Genomic DNA, 15,042 nt, shown 5'->3' with positions numbered 1-15,042 from the left:
TTACCTGTTGATATCGAAAGTAGGCCTAGACTAGGCCACGCTTTTTAGTGCTCTCGTACCTGACATTTTTTTAATTTCGCAACAGAATGTGAAAACAAAACAAAGCTCAAGGGCAATTCCATGGAAAATTACGTTTTTTGTAACATCCATAACGCCAATAAAATGTGATGGTATGGTAGGCATGTGAATGATTAAACATGGAATTTGAGCATTTGCTATTTTTGGCTGAAGAATGTACACGAGAAAAAAATGCACAAAAAATGAATGTTATCATTCACATCATACAAATGCCAAGGCATTTCACTGGCATTATGGATGTGACAAAAAGTCAATTTTCCTTGGAATTGCCCTCAAATGAAACCACTTTAAAGTGAAAATAGTTTTACATAACTGCTTGTCTGGGTTGAGAAAAAAATACAGTAGGACTGTCTCTTATTTGCAAAATTAATTTAGTCAAAGTCAAAGTCAAAAAGTCAAAGTCAGCTTTATTGTCAATTTCTTCACATGTTCCAGACATACAAAGAGATCGAAATTACGTTTCTCACTATCCCACGGTGAAGACAAGACATATTTTACCAATTTAAGTCCACAGACAAACATAACATTCAAGTAAACAAAAAAGTAAGTAAATAAGAGGGCACATATAATAATGAAAAAAATAAGAGCAGCAAAATTTGGTTGAAATTGTGCATAGACAGTCAATAAAATACTAGTGCAAAGTCAGGCCAATAAAAGGCTTGTGTAGTTCTGTTTGACCTAAGTAAGAAAGAAAGTGACATAGTGGTGCAAGTTATGTAAGAGCAGCAGATGTGTTGTGTTTTCAGGACAACAACAACAAGTTGTAAAGTGTACAAGTGTGCAAGTGGAGTAGTGCACGCGGCCATTGTGGGTCCAATGTCCAGGATGTTATGTAGCTGAGGGTGGAGGGGGGAGAGGAGGGAGAGAGTTCAGCATCCTTACAGCTTGGTGTATGAAGCTGTTGGTGAGTCTGGTAGTGCGGGAGCGCAGGCTTCTGTACCTCTTCCCAGAGGGCAGTGGATCGAACAGATTGTGAGCGGGGTGACTTGCATCACTCACAATTTTGGTCGCCTTGCGGGTGAGGTGGGTGGTGTAAATGTCCTTCAGGGAGGGGAGTGAAGCACCAATAATCCTTCCAGCTGTGTTCACTATGCGCTGCAGGGCTTTCCTGTTGTATTCAGTGCAGCTTCCGCCCCACACAGCGATACAGCTGGAGAGGATGCTCTCAATGGTGCCTCGGTAGAATGTGGTCATGATGGCTGGTGGAGCACTTGCTCGCCTGAGTTTCCGCAGGAAGTACAGGCGGCGCTGAGCTCTCTTCGCCAGTGATGCAGTGTTGGTGGTCCAGGAGAGGTCTTCGCTGATGTGCACCCCCAGGAATTTGGTGCTGCTCGCTCTCTCCACCACAGCACCGTCGATGGTCAGTGGCAGGTGTTGGGTGTGACCTCTCCGGAAGTCAACAACAATCTCTTTGGTCTTGCTGACGTTCAGCAGGAGGTAGTTACAGGCTATTTACATGTACAGGGTTCCCACGGGTCATGGAGTTGGAAAGTCTATTCCAGACATGGAAAGTCAAGGAATTTTATCATTTTGGGGGCAAAGTCATGGACTATTAAGGCATTTTGTTGTATCAGCTGGCTTGCCAAAACACATTAATACAAATATTATATTTGATTATATTTAGGTTAGGTTTACTGCTTGCTTGAGTTTTGATGGTTAGCCCAACTTTGTTTATTCAATGCCCATTTAGTCATTCTGCTGCTCTAAAAGGTTTTTTTTTTTGTCAGGGAAATGTCATGGAATTTTACATTTGACTTACAGTGGGAACTCTGGATACAGTATTTATCTACTGCAAGCAAAACATCATTGATGTGTTGATGTTTATCTGTCCTCCATTACAAAGAAAGGAAAGCAGATTGAGAGGAGTTTCATGCTCTTAAAGTGAAAGGCCTGGTCTTATTTGCTACTGCGTCTTGTGTTGTGGTTCTACCTGATTGCATTGAGTTTCTGTCTGCACACTCCCAGTTGCGGAATGCCATAGAGCAGGTTAAACTCAACTGCTCTGCTAGGAAGACAATGTTTCCTCCTCTACTGATATGTTTCTGCTCATCTCGCTGGAGATCATCTCTCTTGCGCAGGTAAGTAAGCCGATCTAACCGACTGAGTGTGGTGTGTTGAGTAAGGAGAGCGTGAGTTTGTACAGTATGTTCATGTTTGTCTTATGCAGAGCTAGAACTGATTCCAACACCAATGCTGCATTTTCATCTCTCACACAGAGATAATGACTGAAAAGGGATCTTATTTCACATGGTTCCATCCAGCTGCTGGCAATGCATCCCAGAACCATCTCTCATTCACTGCTATCTCTGGTCTATACTACATCTTCTTACCCTTAGCAGGACTTGCCATAGTAGTGGCTGTAATTGGTTCTCTGGTGAGAAGTCTTTAAAACAATTATGTATGTCCATCTCCTTCCCTTGCAGTGTTGTGTGTGAAATATCATGATATATCAGTATGTATCCAAAGAGTATCCAATATCCAATGTCCTGATAAAGTATATGTAGGCTATTCCTTGTGTGACCATATTGATGTTATCTTAGTGGGGAGCTTCCATTTTAACTCAGCCTCATATCACACCAAGCCACATACAGAAAGGCATTGTCTGGACTAGCTCTGGATGTTTGGTGATTTGGTGATTTCCGGTGGTAGACCTGTGGTCCTCCTCCTGGCTGCATCCCGGATGGCAAAGTCAGATTGGCAGATATCCTACCACTGGTGGCATGCCGCCGGTAGCGTGCCACTTCTGGTCCGCTAATGGACCACCATGTCTTTTAATCTAACTTGTTGTGAATATTAAGAAAATATGTGAAATGTTATTAGAATGAAGTATAACCTCTACAGTATAAATCAAAAAAAGAGTTTGGACCACAAGTGGCCCCCAGTGGTCCGCCAGCCTCTTGCTATCTGGGATGTTAAAGTGACACCACACATCTGAGTCCAGTGCCTGGCGTATTCTGATATGTCAGATTAGGGCACATGGATTTTTGATATGTCAGATTAGTGCACATGGATTTTTGAACGCTGCAGACATTAAGCATTTTGTCTTCACCATTTCTAGGCTTGTCACATAAGAAGGAAACGGAGGTAGGAACAACTATGGTACATGGTTCTATCACTAATTGGCAAAATAACAGAACACCTACTGTAATCACCTACAGTACTTTACTAATATCTAATCATGTGTGTGACACAATGTGGGTGTCCCGTTCACCACCTTTGGTCTTTTTATATCTGACGAGGCATTGTAGAGCCTATATACCGTATTTTGACCTGATCATAGAATGTTTTGGATCACTGCTGCATCCTTTCTTTGTTTTCAGGCTTGATGAACTGAGATATAAACTCATTCCCATATATGAGTACGACCCAGGAGAACAGGAAGCAATTGAGGAAAATGAGGATGACAACAGTGAGGAAGAACAGCTAACAGTGAGCTAACCAGTGTCTTAGAAGTGGCTGACTATACGTATCAAATGGCTTTAAAGGCTTTACATTAAATGACATCAAGTGAAATTAATTAAAATAAGTTTCTTGACAACTTTGGCAATGTGAACAGCTTTGTTGATTTTGCCGTTGTGTTACAGGAGCCATTCTGTGGCGACAGTGTTGGACTGAAAGTGAAACTGGCTCTCAAACAGGATTGATGGCAGGCAGCAGAGCAGTGGTGGACAGCTTCTCCTGTAGCCCCCGCAGTGCCAGGACCTCACTGCTGACCAGTAAAGAGACCAGAGAGAAGAGAGCGCTGGAAAAGGAAATGGATGAATCTGTGTCATTTTCACGTCACTAGAGGGCGCTCCCGTTATTATCATCAAATTACTTTTTGATGCACTGTATAGAGGAAACGCTACAATATATATTATGTTTTATCTGTTATAATGTGTGATAACAGTATAAATGCATTTTTTTTTACACTTTTTGTGTCATGTTTTTTGCCATCTCTCTAAACCAAACTCTGTGGGTTGTCAAAAACTCTCAGACTTATTTCAATCAGTGTTGCTGTTTGTTGGAATTTTTCGACTTTGGCGCTTAGAGGGTTAATCCCCACATAGGCTCCTATTTTATTCTACCCCTTGTTTTGCATCACTGATGTCTGCATACTCTTAAGAAAGCAAGAGCATTTCGGAATGCCTTGGTTTTCCATGCCATGCCTATGGAATGGGGAACACTTACAGTTTTTTTCAGTCGCTTTGGTACATTTCTCAGATCAGAATTGAAATTCTCTTTATTTTTTGCTTACTCGGTCTTGTCTCGGAATTGAAAGCAAAAATACTTGGTCTTGACCTACATTGGAAGGAGGTGGACTTGTAATTTTAGAGCGAGACCACGAGTCCTTTCCCCCCCCATTTTTTTGTAACTGTGTATATTTCATAGTAATATTAGATATTCTTATTTTACTAAGAATTATAATATTGACTGGCGTTAAATTATATCCCATGGTGCTATGCTGCGCAGTGCAAAGGTTTTGAGAGATACAATCTTTGTCCAAACGGCACAGCAGTTATTCTGGAAAGAGTTGAAGTAGCCTGACCTACGGTTTCGGCATTGTCATTCCAATGCGTGCCTCTGGTTGTAATAATTGATGAGATGCGTGAGCAATCCGCAATTATTAAATTTGGTTACTTGAACCACAATTCAACACCTTTAACTTTAATGAAATGTTGACATCATGCCATACAAAACTTTGTATGGCATGATGGCTCCAGCTGAGTTTAGTCTTAAAGTATTGTTCATAAAAGAAGTTTGGTAGACAAATGTGTGCTAGACTGCTCCTATAGCCAACAATCCCCACTCTACCCTTTGGGAATTTAACTTTTGAATATAATACTTGGGTGATGTAAAATGTAAGTAAACTAGATGTACCGCATAGCGGTACAAAATATGACCGCCGCTCAGTCTTGTACATCCATTCCGCGAAAATAAATCATATTAATGAATTTGTCTCCATCTTCTACTCCATCCTAGCCTAGAAATCTAGACGCACCCTAGCGGCGGCAAATTAATTTGCTCAGCCTGTACGTCTAGTATCAAACCATAGGGATTTCTATTGGCTGACGCCGTGGACTTCATCCAATCACAGCGCTCTATTTTGTTAGAGTCTTAAGGCGGGCTTAACAGGCTAACGACAGTCCTGCGACTGTGAACAACAAGGAAGGTGGCTATGGCGAACGAAGAGCGGTTGTTTGAATCGGCGTTGCCGTCAACTTTGGAGGAGTTGGACTTTTCTTTGAAAGTTGAGCAACACAATGCACTTAAGTCATTACTTTCGAAGAAGGATGTATTTGCCGTTTTGCCGACCGGATACGGATATGGTCGTAGCGCTGGCCTATTGCATGCCTAGGCAGTTTGAAAGACAATTCTCTGCCCGCCCCTTGGATTAAGCGAGGTGAATGGTTCGATTCCAGACTATACATTTCAATGATATAGGATGGCCCGCCAGGCTAACTCCATCCCCCACTCTTGAAACTTTTGTGTATGCTTGTTTGGAATGTGTGTTTGCGGGCCGCACACAAAGTAGCCTACTGGCGCTGCAAAGGTGAATAGATTTGTAGCACTTGCCAAAAAAATTGTAGCATTGTTATAAAACCTTTAAAATATCTAAACAATCACAAGTAGGGCAGTTCATCACAGTCCATCCATTGCAACTGGACTGATGAAAGGTACACCTGTAGGCTACATTGTATTTGGGAAGAGCAGAAGGTAGCAGCATAATGTATTTATTTATTTATTATTAAAAAAAACAATCCCTGTCAGTTCCATGCAGTTTTCAACAGCTATCAAGGAGAGGTCATGTCATGGATTTTTGTGAATGTTTCTTCATTCACAAAAATCCATGGGGGGGGGGGGGGGGGGGAACACAAAAAAAAAAAAAAAAAAAAAAAAAAACTTTGACAATCCCTATATGGCCGCTTCGCTAGCGGCGGTCATAATAATGAAAACTCTTTTTTTGTTTGGCCTCAATGCCGTCTTGACTCCTTAAAGACTCGGTCTTGACTCGGTCTCGGCTGCATTAAAAAACCAACGGTCTCGATCTTGACCCTTTAAAGACTCGGTCTCGACTCGGGCAGCCTCGTCCCCATCACTACTACCTGTTCAATCTTCACATCATTGTGTCACTTGTGCACATCAAAAAAGCAATTTCTCATTTCTTTGAACAAGTTGCAAATGCTTTGATACATCCGTGCAAATGATTATGTAAAATTCTCTGCTGCATTTAGGCATTAGTTCATAGCTCAAGTCTTTACATGCAAAATGGTTGAACAAGTTGTTAAAATATGTCAAGTAAGATGTTATTCGTTGTGATGTGGATGAGAATTTGTGGCCCAACAGACAGGAACGTCAGGAGGCGTAGGAAGACTGCACTGTAATTCCTACAGCACTGCATGCACAGTTTTCCCTCAGGAGATTGTCCTATGTTTGCATTTCTACTTTATTTTCTTTGTTTTTCTTTGTGCTATGCAGCGTTGTCTTTTCTTTTGTGTATTGCAATGACATAGTCGGTCAACAAATGACAGTACAAACAGTAAAAGGGTAAATGTGAATCTTGTCCAGTCTCTTGCAATCAAACTCCCGCATACACTAAGGTGTAACCTACAATTTACAATAATAGTACACTGTTATATTGACAACATCACTAAGTAATTTGACTGTCTTATCCGTACACAATGACTTTTAATTCTGATGGCACCGACATGTTCATTGACACAGGTAATTTTGAGAGATGAACTATGGATTTTGAGCAAGAGAGTGGCTTTTGGAGGTAATCCATGGTGTTTTGTTATTTGTACAACTTATTTTGAGAAATGCACTTACTGTTTTGCAAATGTTGAGGATGATTCGAGAAATGTACCAAAGCGACTGAGAAAAACTGTAATAGAACATGTAGCTGCTATGGTGCTTAAAGGGTTAAACAAATACAAATTCTAAAACTCATTACAGCTGCCATGTAAACATGTCCAGAACTGAAGCTTACTAGGCATTTGGCTACTTATATGAATACATTAACTTGCCTGAACAAAACATATATTATATAGCAGCCTCCCATTTTACATGCCAATGACATTGTCAAACCAGCTAAATAGAATGTTTTTGGTTTGGTTTGGGCTTTTTGAATACCTGACTCAAACGAAGACGTACACCTGAGCATCATTATGATCATATACTACCTTTGACCAATCACATGCTCACAGATCTCTTCTGGAATTAGGCTTCATCCAATCAAATCAGCAAATGAATCCTGCATGCATTTTCTTAATTGGTACAAGAAGCCCAATTTGGTTCCAGTTTTTGTAAGGTAAGACCAAGACCACGGCAAGCCATGGAAATGCACAGGTGAGGAACTGTGGTCCGAATCTGTACTCAGAAACCATCAGTGCTTAATTGGTAACCAAATGTGTCTAAAGCCTTTGCTGTGTACTGCTAAAAAAATAGTTATCTTGAATAGATGGCCTGAAACCCATGACGATTTCAATCCAATGTTCACTAAACCTTCAACCTAGTTTCAAAGAAACACGCCTGTATTTTTTGCTATGTTTTCAGATCTTCCATCGCACAGGTCCTTCACAGGGCTGCAGTGTGTGTGTTCTGGTGTCTCACCCTTTTCTGGTTAGCCTCGGGGGTTCTGGAGTGTAACTTCAGCCCCCTGCAGGACAGAGGCAAACCCTCCATCAACTCCACCACTCAATGCCTGTCGGACCAGCGCTGCTTCGCAGCCAGGGGGCGCTATGGCGGTGTGCATGTGCTCTCCTCTCAGGGATGCGTGGCGCGGCAGTACTGCGGCTCGTTCAAGATGGTCACGTACCGAGGCATCAGCATCAATCTTACCTTCACCTGCTGCTGTAGAGAACGCTGCAACCAGCCGCCCAGCCCGGAGACGGCGGTTGTGAAGCTGCTTGGGGTCACCCTAGGCCCAGTGGAGGCCAGCACCACCCCCACCCCTGACCTCTGCTCTGAGAAGACCACCTCTCCGACATCGGATGGTGTATAAGGAGGTGCCCTGGACTGTTTTATATGGATGACAATCATATGGGAAAGTGTCCATTTACCACTGACTCTTTTTCCCTGTCCAGAAAAAAAACTAAAGTGTGTGCGTGTGTGTTTCTCTGGAGCACAGGAGCTGGAGAGTGCATCTGGCATGTAACTCTCCTGGGTCCTCCGAACATGTTCTGCAGCCAGGAGCTTTAAACCCTGCTAATAAAAAACACTTGTTTGAATGTAATTGTTTGAATCAAGTTTTTTCCTGCCAAAACAGGGTTCTTTCAGAGGAAATCAGTTTGTAATTAATCTTATGTTTATAAAACTCCCAGAATGTTTGTATATTGTAGTCATTATTTTTTATATTGCATATTCGACTTCCATTAGTCAGCAGTCTGGTTCAGTCAAGTGATTGGGGCAAAGTCCTTTTAGGCAAGTCCCTCCACTCGGCAGCCATATTGCAATGCTTTTTGGGCATTCATCGGGCATCTGTTTCGGCAGAAATGCGCGTGCGCAAGGCCTCACGACACCAATCTTGCGGCGAGTTCACAACACATGATTGGCACGATGTCTTCACAACACACCACATTATTGGCTCAATGTATTCACAATACAGCACATAATTGGCTCAATGTATTCACATTGCCGCGGAAGTGGTGTGATGTGTAGACAACTGCCATATTGGCGTTACAAACTAACCCCATGCGTTTCTATGGAGGATTTTTTGAGTGCTGTGTCTCCTCATTAGAAAGTCTCTGGTTGGGGTCTTTGGCAGTTGAACCAGAGACTTTCTAATGAGGAGACAGCACTCAAAATCCTCCATAGAAATGCATGGGGTTAGTTTGTAACGCCAATACGGCCGTTGTCTACACATATCCCACATATCCCACCCCTTCCTCGGCAAAACGTCGACATGTGAATACATTGAGTCATGTGGTGTGTTGTGAAGACATCTTTCCAATCATGTGTTGTGAACTCGCCGCTGGAGCAAGATTGGTGTCGTGAGGCCTTGCACGCGCATTTCTGCTGAATAGGATGCCTGATGAGTGCCCAAAAAGCGTTGCTATATGGCCGCTGAGTGGAGGGACTTGCCTAAAAGGACTTTGGTTGAACAAACCTCCAAACTAATTGCAACCTGCAGCTGCACACAATTAGAGGCTGATCTCAGCATCTGTGCACTTAAGAGGTGGATCTGGTCAGCTGCTCACTGATTGATTACCAGGCGACGACCTCAGATGCCATCTGAAACAGTCTGGGTTGTAATCAGGGAAGAATGACTGGGCCTTCCAGCTACTAGACAATCCATCTCCCTCAGAAGTGGTGAAGTGTGGTTTCAACTGCCAGCTTTAAAACAGGACTAGAAACGTTATTTTTGCTCTTTGTGCACAAAATGAGACGCCCCATTCAAACAGGTGTGCGCGTGTCTGCGTTTGGAGCTGGCTTTCAGCTCGCTGTTCTCCTGTTGCTGTTGCCTGGTCCTCTCCACGGTGCCAATGTGTGGTGCTTTTACTGCCCGATGATGCCTGCCATGAGTGCGTGCCTGCCTGTCCTGTCTAGTTGCCCTGCTGGGAACGTCTGCGCCAAAGGAAGTGGCCAATATGGGCAATACATTGCCTACTTCAATAAAGGCTGCCTGTCGGAAAAGAACTGCCACATGAGACGGTATATAAGCTACCGCTACCATAACGTGAGCATGACCTTCTCATGCTGCGACTGGAACTACTGCAACTCTGGCTGGCGTCCCACAGCATCCTGGCCCCTCCTGGGCTTGATGGTGGGAGCTGTGGCATCACTGAGCAACTGGTGGCTCTAACTAAGGCCCTGGCCAAAGCTGCTGAGCGTGCCATGAGATTAGTATGGACACTGACTGATGTAATCAGGTTTGGATACTAGTCTGGACTACAGGGGAGAAATTCCCCCGGACAGAATGTTTGCTGGTTTAGATCAAACTTCATGTTTATGTAAACAGTTATGTCTTGTTATGTAAACAGTTGTAATATTTTAATGTGACGTGAGGGCCAGTCAAACAACTGTTCCTTATCAGTAAACACAAATGTTGCTTTTACAGTGCTATTTCCCTTTTCCTCTTTTCTTAAAATAAAACAAATATTTTTATCACAGTATTGTGTACATGAGTTTAATCTCATCAACACACCGACTGGCCTTTCTAGCCATAACAGTCACACAAAGAAACACGGGGTCAGGTGATTTGGAGGTTTGGACAGTTCTTTATTTCCCTTTTAATAAGGCGGCTGGGTCTTCCCATGGTGGATATACATATATATACAGGAGAGTGCTATACTGGAGCTACACTGAGAGGGGCGGGTCCATGTTACACAGACTTCAAAAAACAACACTGACAGGGCAGTCCTCACCTCCAGGTACCAGAACTTAACAGAGAGGGGGAGAAGGGGAGAGGGGCAGGGGCAGGGGCAGGGGCAGGGGCAGGGGCACGTGGGAGAGGAGGTAACATCACAAGAGAAGAGTAGGGGGCTGGCGGGGCAGGAGGTGGATGGGGTGGGGCGGGGTGGGGTGGGGTGGGTTGGGTTGCTCACTGCAGTCGGAGAGTCGGACTCGACTGCCTAATAACTTAACACTAGAAAATAACAGACATGTCACACACAGTGCATCTTAAATAGGTTACATGGAGAACCATTTACCATAAATATCTGTATTTTGGGAACCAACATATATAAAAAATAATAAAAACCAACAAAAAAAAAAATCATTGATCAGTCTTTATTTTTGTGTTTTTTTTTCTTCTTTTTTTGTCCCCCCTGTATTTCGTTCCTTCCTTCTTAACGCTCCCGAGGCGTGGGCTTCCCCTCGGCCCTCATTCATCCATCCCGGATAAACGATAGAAAGTAAACAAACCCCAAAAGTATCAGAATTAGTATAAAACTAATCAACGAATGAACGCAACACCACAGTCAACTCATCACAAAAAATAATCCACAGACACACAGAACAGCAAGAAACACAGTACTCTTTATAGCATCTTCATCACTGGTATCCTTCTTCAACACATCTTCATCACTGGTATCCTTCTTTAACACTGCTTCAACACTTTGCCGTGGTCTTTCACTTCCTCTGGGCCCCGGGATCAGACTGCTGGAGATGTCTGCTCCAGCTCAGTCAAAACTCCACAGCCACATCCTCCTCTTCATCATAACTATCATCCTCCTCTTCATCATAACTATCATCATCATCATCATCATCATCATCATCATAATCGTCATCATCTTCATCATCACCATGACCAGTGATATCATAGAACTTCACAGTGTGTTAGGAGGAAGGGTGAGAGGGACAGAGCCAGGAGATGGGGGCATTATCACAACTTGAACAGGAGAAATAAAAATATCAACAGCAATAATCAATAAAAAACAAACTCGAGAGTCCATGAACAAGGTAAACAAAATGGCCACTTCTGTTGTTGCTCTTCTCCTTCCTGTGAACCTCCTTTAGAAGGCTTTGATTGGCTGCAGCTGAAAAAACGGATTGGATGGCCCATGTGTCTGTCAAAGAGAGGGTGGGATGGTCTAAGGCTGACTGGAATCCACTGGAGGGTGGGATTCGACAGGGCGTAGTTGCTATGTCAACAAGGAAAAGATGTGGTGTGCAGGTTTATGTGTGATTGGCAGGTCAGAACCTTGCTGTTGACCTATTGGGTTCTAGGCGCGCTGCCGCAGTGCCCGCCTCTTCCGGTTGTAGTAGTGACGGAGTCCGGTCTGCCTGGCAAAGTTCATCATGTAGTTCTGTTTGCGGGTGCTGGCAGGGAGAGAGAGATGGGGTGAGAGGGAGAGGGCAGGAGGAGGAGGAGGAGGAGGAGGAGGAGGAGGAGGAGAGGACACAACACATGGTTACCCGTCAGAGCCATGACAACCTGGAGTCAGGAGTCATGCACGCTCTCAGTCACTCACAGATACACACTACTCTACACACAGACGCTAACTAAGCCTCTAAAACCCCATGCCAGCAGCCAGCAGGCCATTTCACTCCAACCTCAAACACTCACATTATGTCTGGTTATATTGGAATCTGACTTGAAGTCAAACAACTGACTTGGTTCCAAATAGGTGACTAATGCTCTACAACTGCCTTTTATGACTTCATGCATAGTTGACATATGCTTTCAGCTTTCATCTTCCCATATATTTGATTGATGTTGGCCCTGTGTGTCAAAAGAGGTCATTTTGTGCACTACATCTTCTCAATGGCTAAAGCAGACAGCAGGCAAACAGAACAACACACCAAACACAAAGCACAAAGACATTGGACAGCTCTGTCATCTCAAAGGCTTTCTGTAGTTTTCTGCTGAACTCTGATTTTGGTCTCTGAGTGTTTGAGGTCAGAGTTCACGTTGAAGCCATCATTCAGGGGTCAGGAAAGGGGACAAACACAACAGGACCAAACAGAACAAACACAGAAAAAGACGCTGGGCTTGGAACACAAAAGACACCAGGGACAAAACAAGTAGTGGAACGGTAGAACAAGACAAAAAAAACGGTGAGATTCGCTCTTGCTTAGCCTGTCATTGCCTCTTCCATCCAACAGGGCGGTGCCAGTGAGCCAGGTGTGCAGCCAGGGCAGGCATGTGGGCCTCTGCAAAGCGGGAGGGGTGGGTGGGGGTTTGGGGCGGAGGACACAGATGGTGGGGGCATGGAGATGTTCTGGGGAAGGCTGGTGTTGGGGCGGGGGGGTTCTGCCCATACTTTTGGTTCTTGAATGACCTCTCTCTGAGGGGAAGGACAATGGCAAAGCCTCCGCCAAGCTCCCCCATGGTGCTCAGAGCAGCCATGGATCCCTTCAGAGGAGAGGCTTGGCTTGGGATATGAATCAGCTGGGAGATTAAAGCCATGCAAAGGGTCCTAGTGATGTTCCGATGTTTTGCGTGTGCTACAGATGATTGATGAGGCATTGGCAGGTAACGTGGCTGTTAGTGGTGAAAGGCGGCCCAGTTACATTGGCACTATGTGCTGCGGGCGTGTCACTGCAGAGGGACAGCTCAAAGAGATACGTCCCCCCCAGTGTGTGCTGAAGTGACCACTACTCATGGAGATGGATGGACGACGCAAACCCACGCAGTCTGATATGCCAGGCCATGACTGACATTAGTCTCAATGTGTAAGTGTCTGAATGGAAGCTCTGTTGTGCTTTACTACAACAGCTATGGGCTTGTTTTTAGTGACCTCAATGCACTGAGAAAATTAAAATGGTCATTGCAATTACTGCCTTAGCTATCACTGTTAACTGCAATGTCAATTGCAATGACGAAAAGCTTTCTACACCCAATCATAACAACACAAAGCAACCAAATAATAACCACACTGACATCAAACTGAACGCAAACATTGATAATAACAATAATAGGAAACTCCACAGAAAGCACAAACACAGACCAGGGTGCCATTGAAATATGTATGAATCGTAAAAACAAATCCGTAAAAATATCCTCTAAATACTGTTGTGTTACTGTATATTGAAGTTAAGTCTGTGCACTGTGTATTACATCAATTGAAACATAAAAAAGGAAGCAGCAGACCTCTAGTGAGACTGCAACCTGATTCTGGATAGCTAGACATGTTCACTGTCCTTCTATCTGCAGTCCTTCAGTTCTTGCTAAGGATGTTATAGGCCTACTGCCTCTCTTTTCCTTACGTAACCCATGGCAACAAAAACTTGCCTGCCTGCTTAGTCATCTGTTTTAAAATTAGAAATAAATAAAAAAATGTTTTTTAGAAGTCACTGGAGGCTAACAAACATCAAATGATGTAATCCCAGGACAAATTTCACCCCCCCCCCCCCCCCCCCCCCCCCCCAAGCACTTAAAGCTTAGTGTAGCTGTGAGAATAAGAGAAGATTCTTATGAGTCATCCCTGACAAAGCCCCTAGCAACACTGTCCACAGCCCCTAGCAACACTGACCACAGACTGCCCTAAACCTGGCCCTAGCAGGCTGGGCTGAACCAACTGGAGACTCTAGACTCTGCATGGGGTGCAAGAGTGGTGGGTTTGGAGGGGCAGCGAAGATGATGATGATGATGATGGTGATGACGAGGACTGTTCAGGGACAGGTGTAGGAGGGAGGGAGGGGGGGGGGGGGGGCATGGGTCGGGCTGCATTCCGGGGAGAGGCGGAAGCACTTACCTGACTCTACAGCCATGCCAGAGGGAGCAGAATACAGAAGAGAGCAGAGGTTAGAGCACGAGAGGGGAGGGGCAGGAGGGGACAGCTGCTGCCTCGCAGGAAGGTCAGGGGGGGCAAGAAGCCTGGCCTGGGGAGGCTGGGGTCCCCACGCAGGAGAGGAGAGGAGAGGAGGATGGGGGGGAGATAAGAAGTTCAAAAGAAAGAGAAGGATATATGAAGAGCAGCGAGAGAGAGAGGGAGAGAGAGAGAGAGAGAGAGAGAGAAATGGGTGCATGGAAAGCAGAGATGGTAATCGGAGGACACATAAAGCAAGAGGTTGAGTTGATGAAGAGACAAGAAATAAGAAAGTGGACACGAGAGTGACCAACAGACAAACAGATGGTCAACCACAACAACAACAACAACAACAACAACAAAAACACAGAGTCATTTGAATGAAAGAGGAGATGAGAGAAAGAGATGAGAGAAAGAGACAAAGACACGAGGTCAGAGGAAAGTGGACCATTTCAGCAGGAAGAGACAGAGCGTGGGGGAGGAGAGAAGCGGCAGGTGATGACCGACAGGACGAGCGATAATGAGGACGCCAGCGGAACAGGAGAGGATGAGGGCGAGGAGGAGGAGGAGGAGGAGGAGGAGGAGGTGGAGGAAGACGGAGAGCCATTCGGGCAGACAGGTTAGTGTGTTAGCGCCAAGTGGGCAGGGCCAGGCAGGTGATGTGAACCAAATAAAAACCAAACCAAAACCAAACCAAAAGTCAACCAAACAAAGCGATTGAAGAGGAGTGAGAGGGAGAAGAGGAGGAAGTGATGGAAAGAAAAGAGATCAAAAAGAGAGAGAGAGAGCA

General features: G+C 44.5%; 2 protein-coding genes across 5 annotated transcripts in view; one reads left to right on the top strand and one right to left on the bottom strand.

Annotated features, from left to right (window-relative positions):
• Positions 1–7,301: 7,301 nt before the first annotated feature.
• The window catches only part of bncr (bouncer), a 19,304-nt gene continuing 11,563 nt past the window's right edge, over positions 7,302–15,042 (top strand). For 2 of the 4 annotated variants that reach the window (XR_006034966.1, XR_006034968.1), the window contains exons 1-2: positions 7,302–7,407; positions 7,615–8,157. Coding sequence is in view for 1 of the 4 variants with exons in the window: in XM_042109259.1 (XP_041965193.1) it covers positions 7,394–7,407; positions 7,615–8,062 (462 nt within the window). In the remaining 3 variants the exon portion in view is untranslated. Of the gene's footprint in view, positions 7,408–7,614; positions 8,294–15,042 lie in introns of those variants that run through there. The other 2 variants (XR_006034967.1, XM_042109259.1) reach the window with 2 other exon arrangements.
• Positions 10,785–15,042, bottom strand: part of reln (reelin) — a 134,045-nt gene continuing 129,787 nt past the window's right edge. Inside the window, 2 exon segments of the mRNA XM_042110561.1 lie at positions 10,785–11,820; positions 14,199–14,204. Coding sequence (XP_041966495.1) covers positions 11,724–11,820; positions 14,199–14,204 — 103 coding nt within the window. The 3' untranslated portion in view covers positions 10,785–11,723.

The sequence above is a fragment of the Alosa sapidissima genome, chromosome 11, assembly GCF_018492685.1.
Source record: "Alosa sapidissima isolate fAloSap1 chromosome 11, fAloSap1.pri, whole genome shotgun sequence".
NCBI classification, from domain to species: Eukaryota; Metazoa; Chordata; class Actinopteri; order Clupeiformes; family Clupeidae; genus Alosa; species Alosa sapidissima.
The sequence above is the reverse complement of the archived record's forward strand: the minus strand, read 5'-3'. Positions and strand labels throughout refer to the sequence as shown.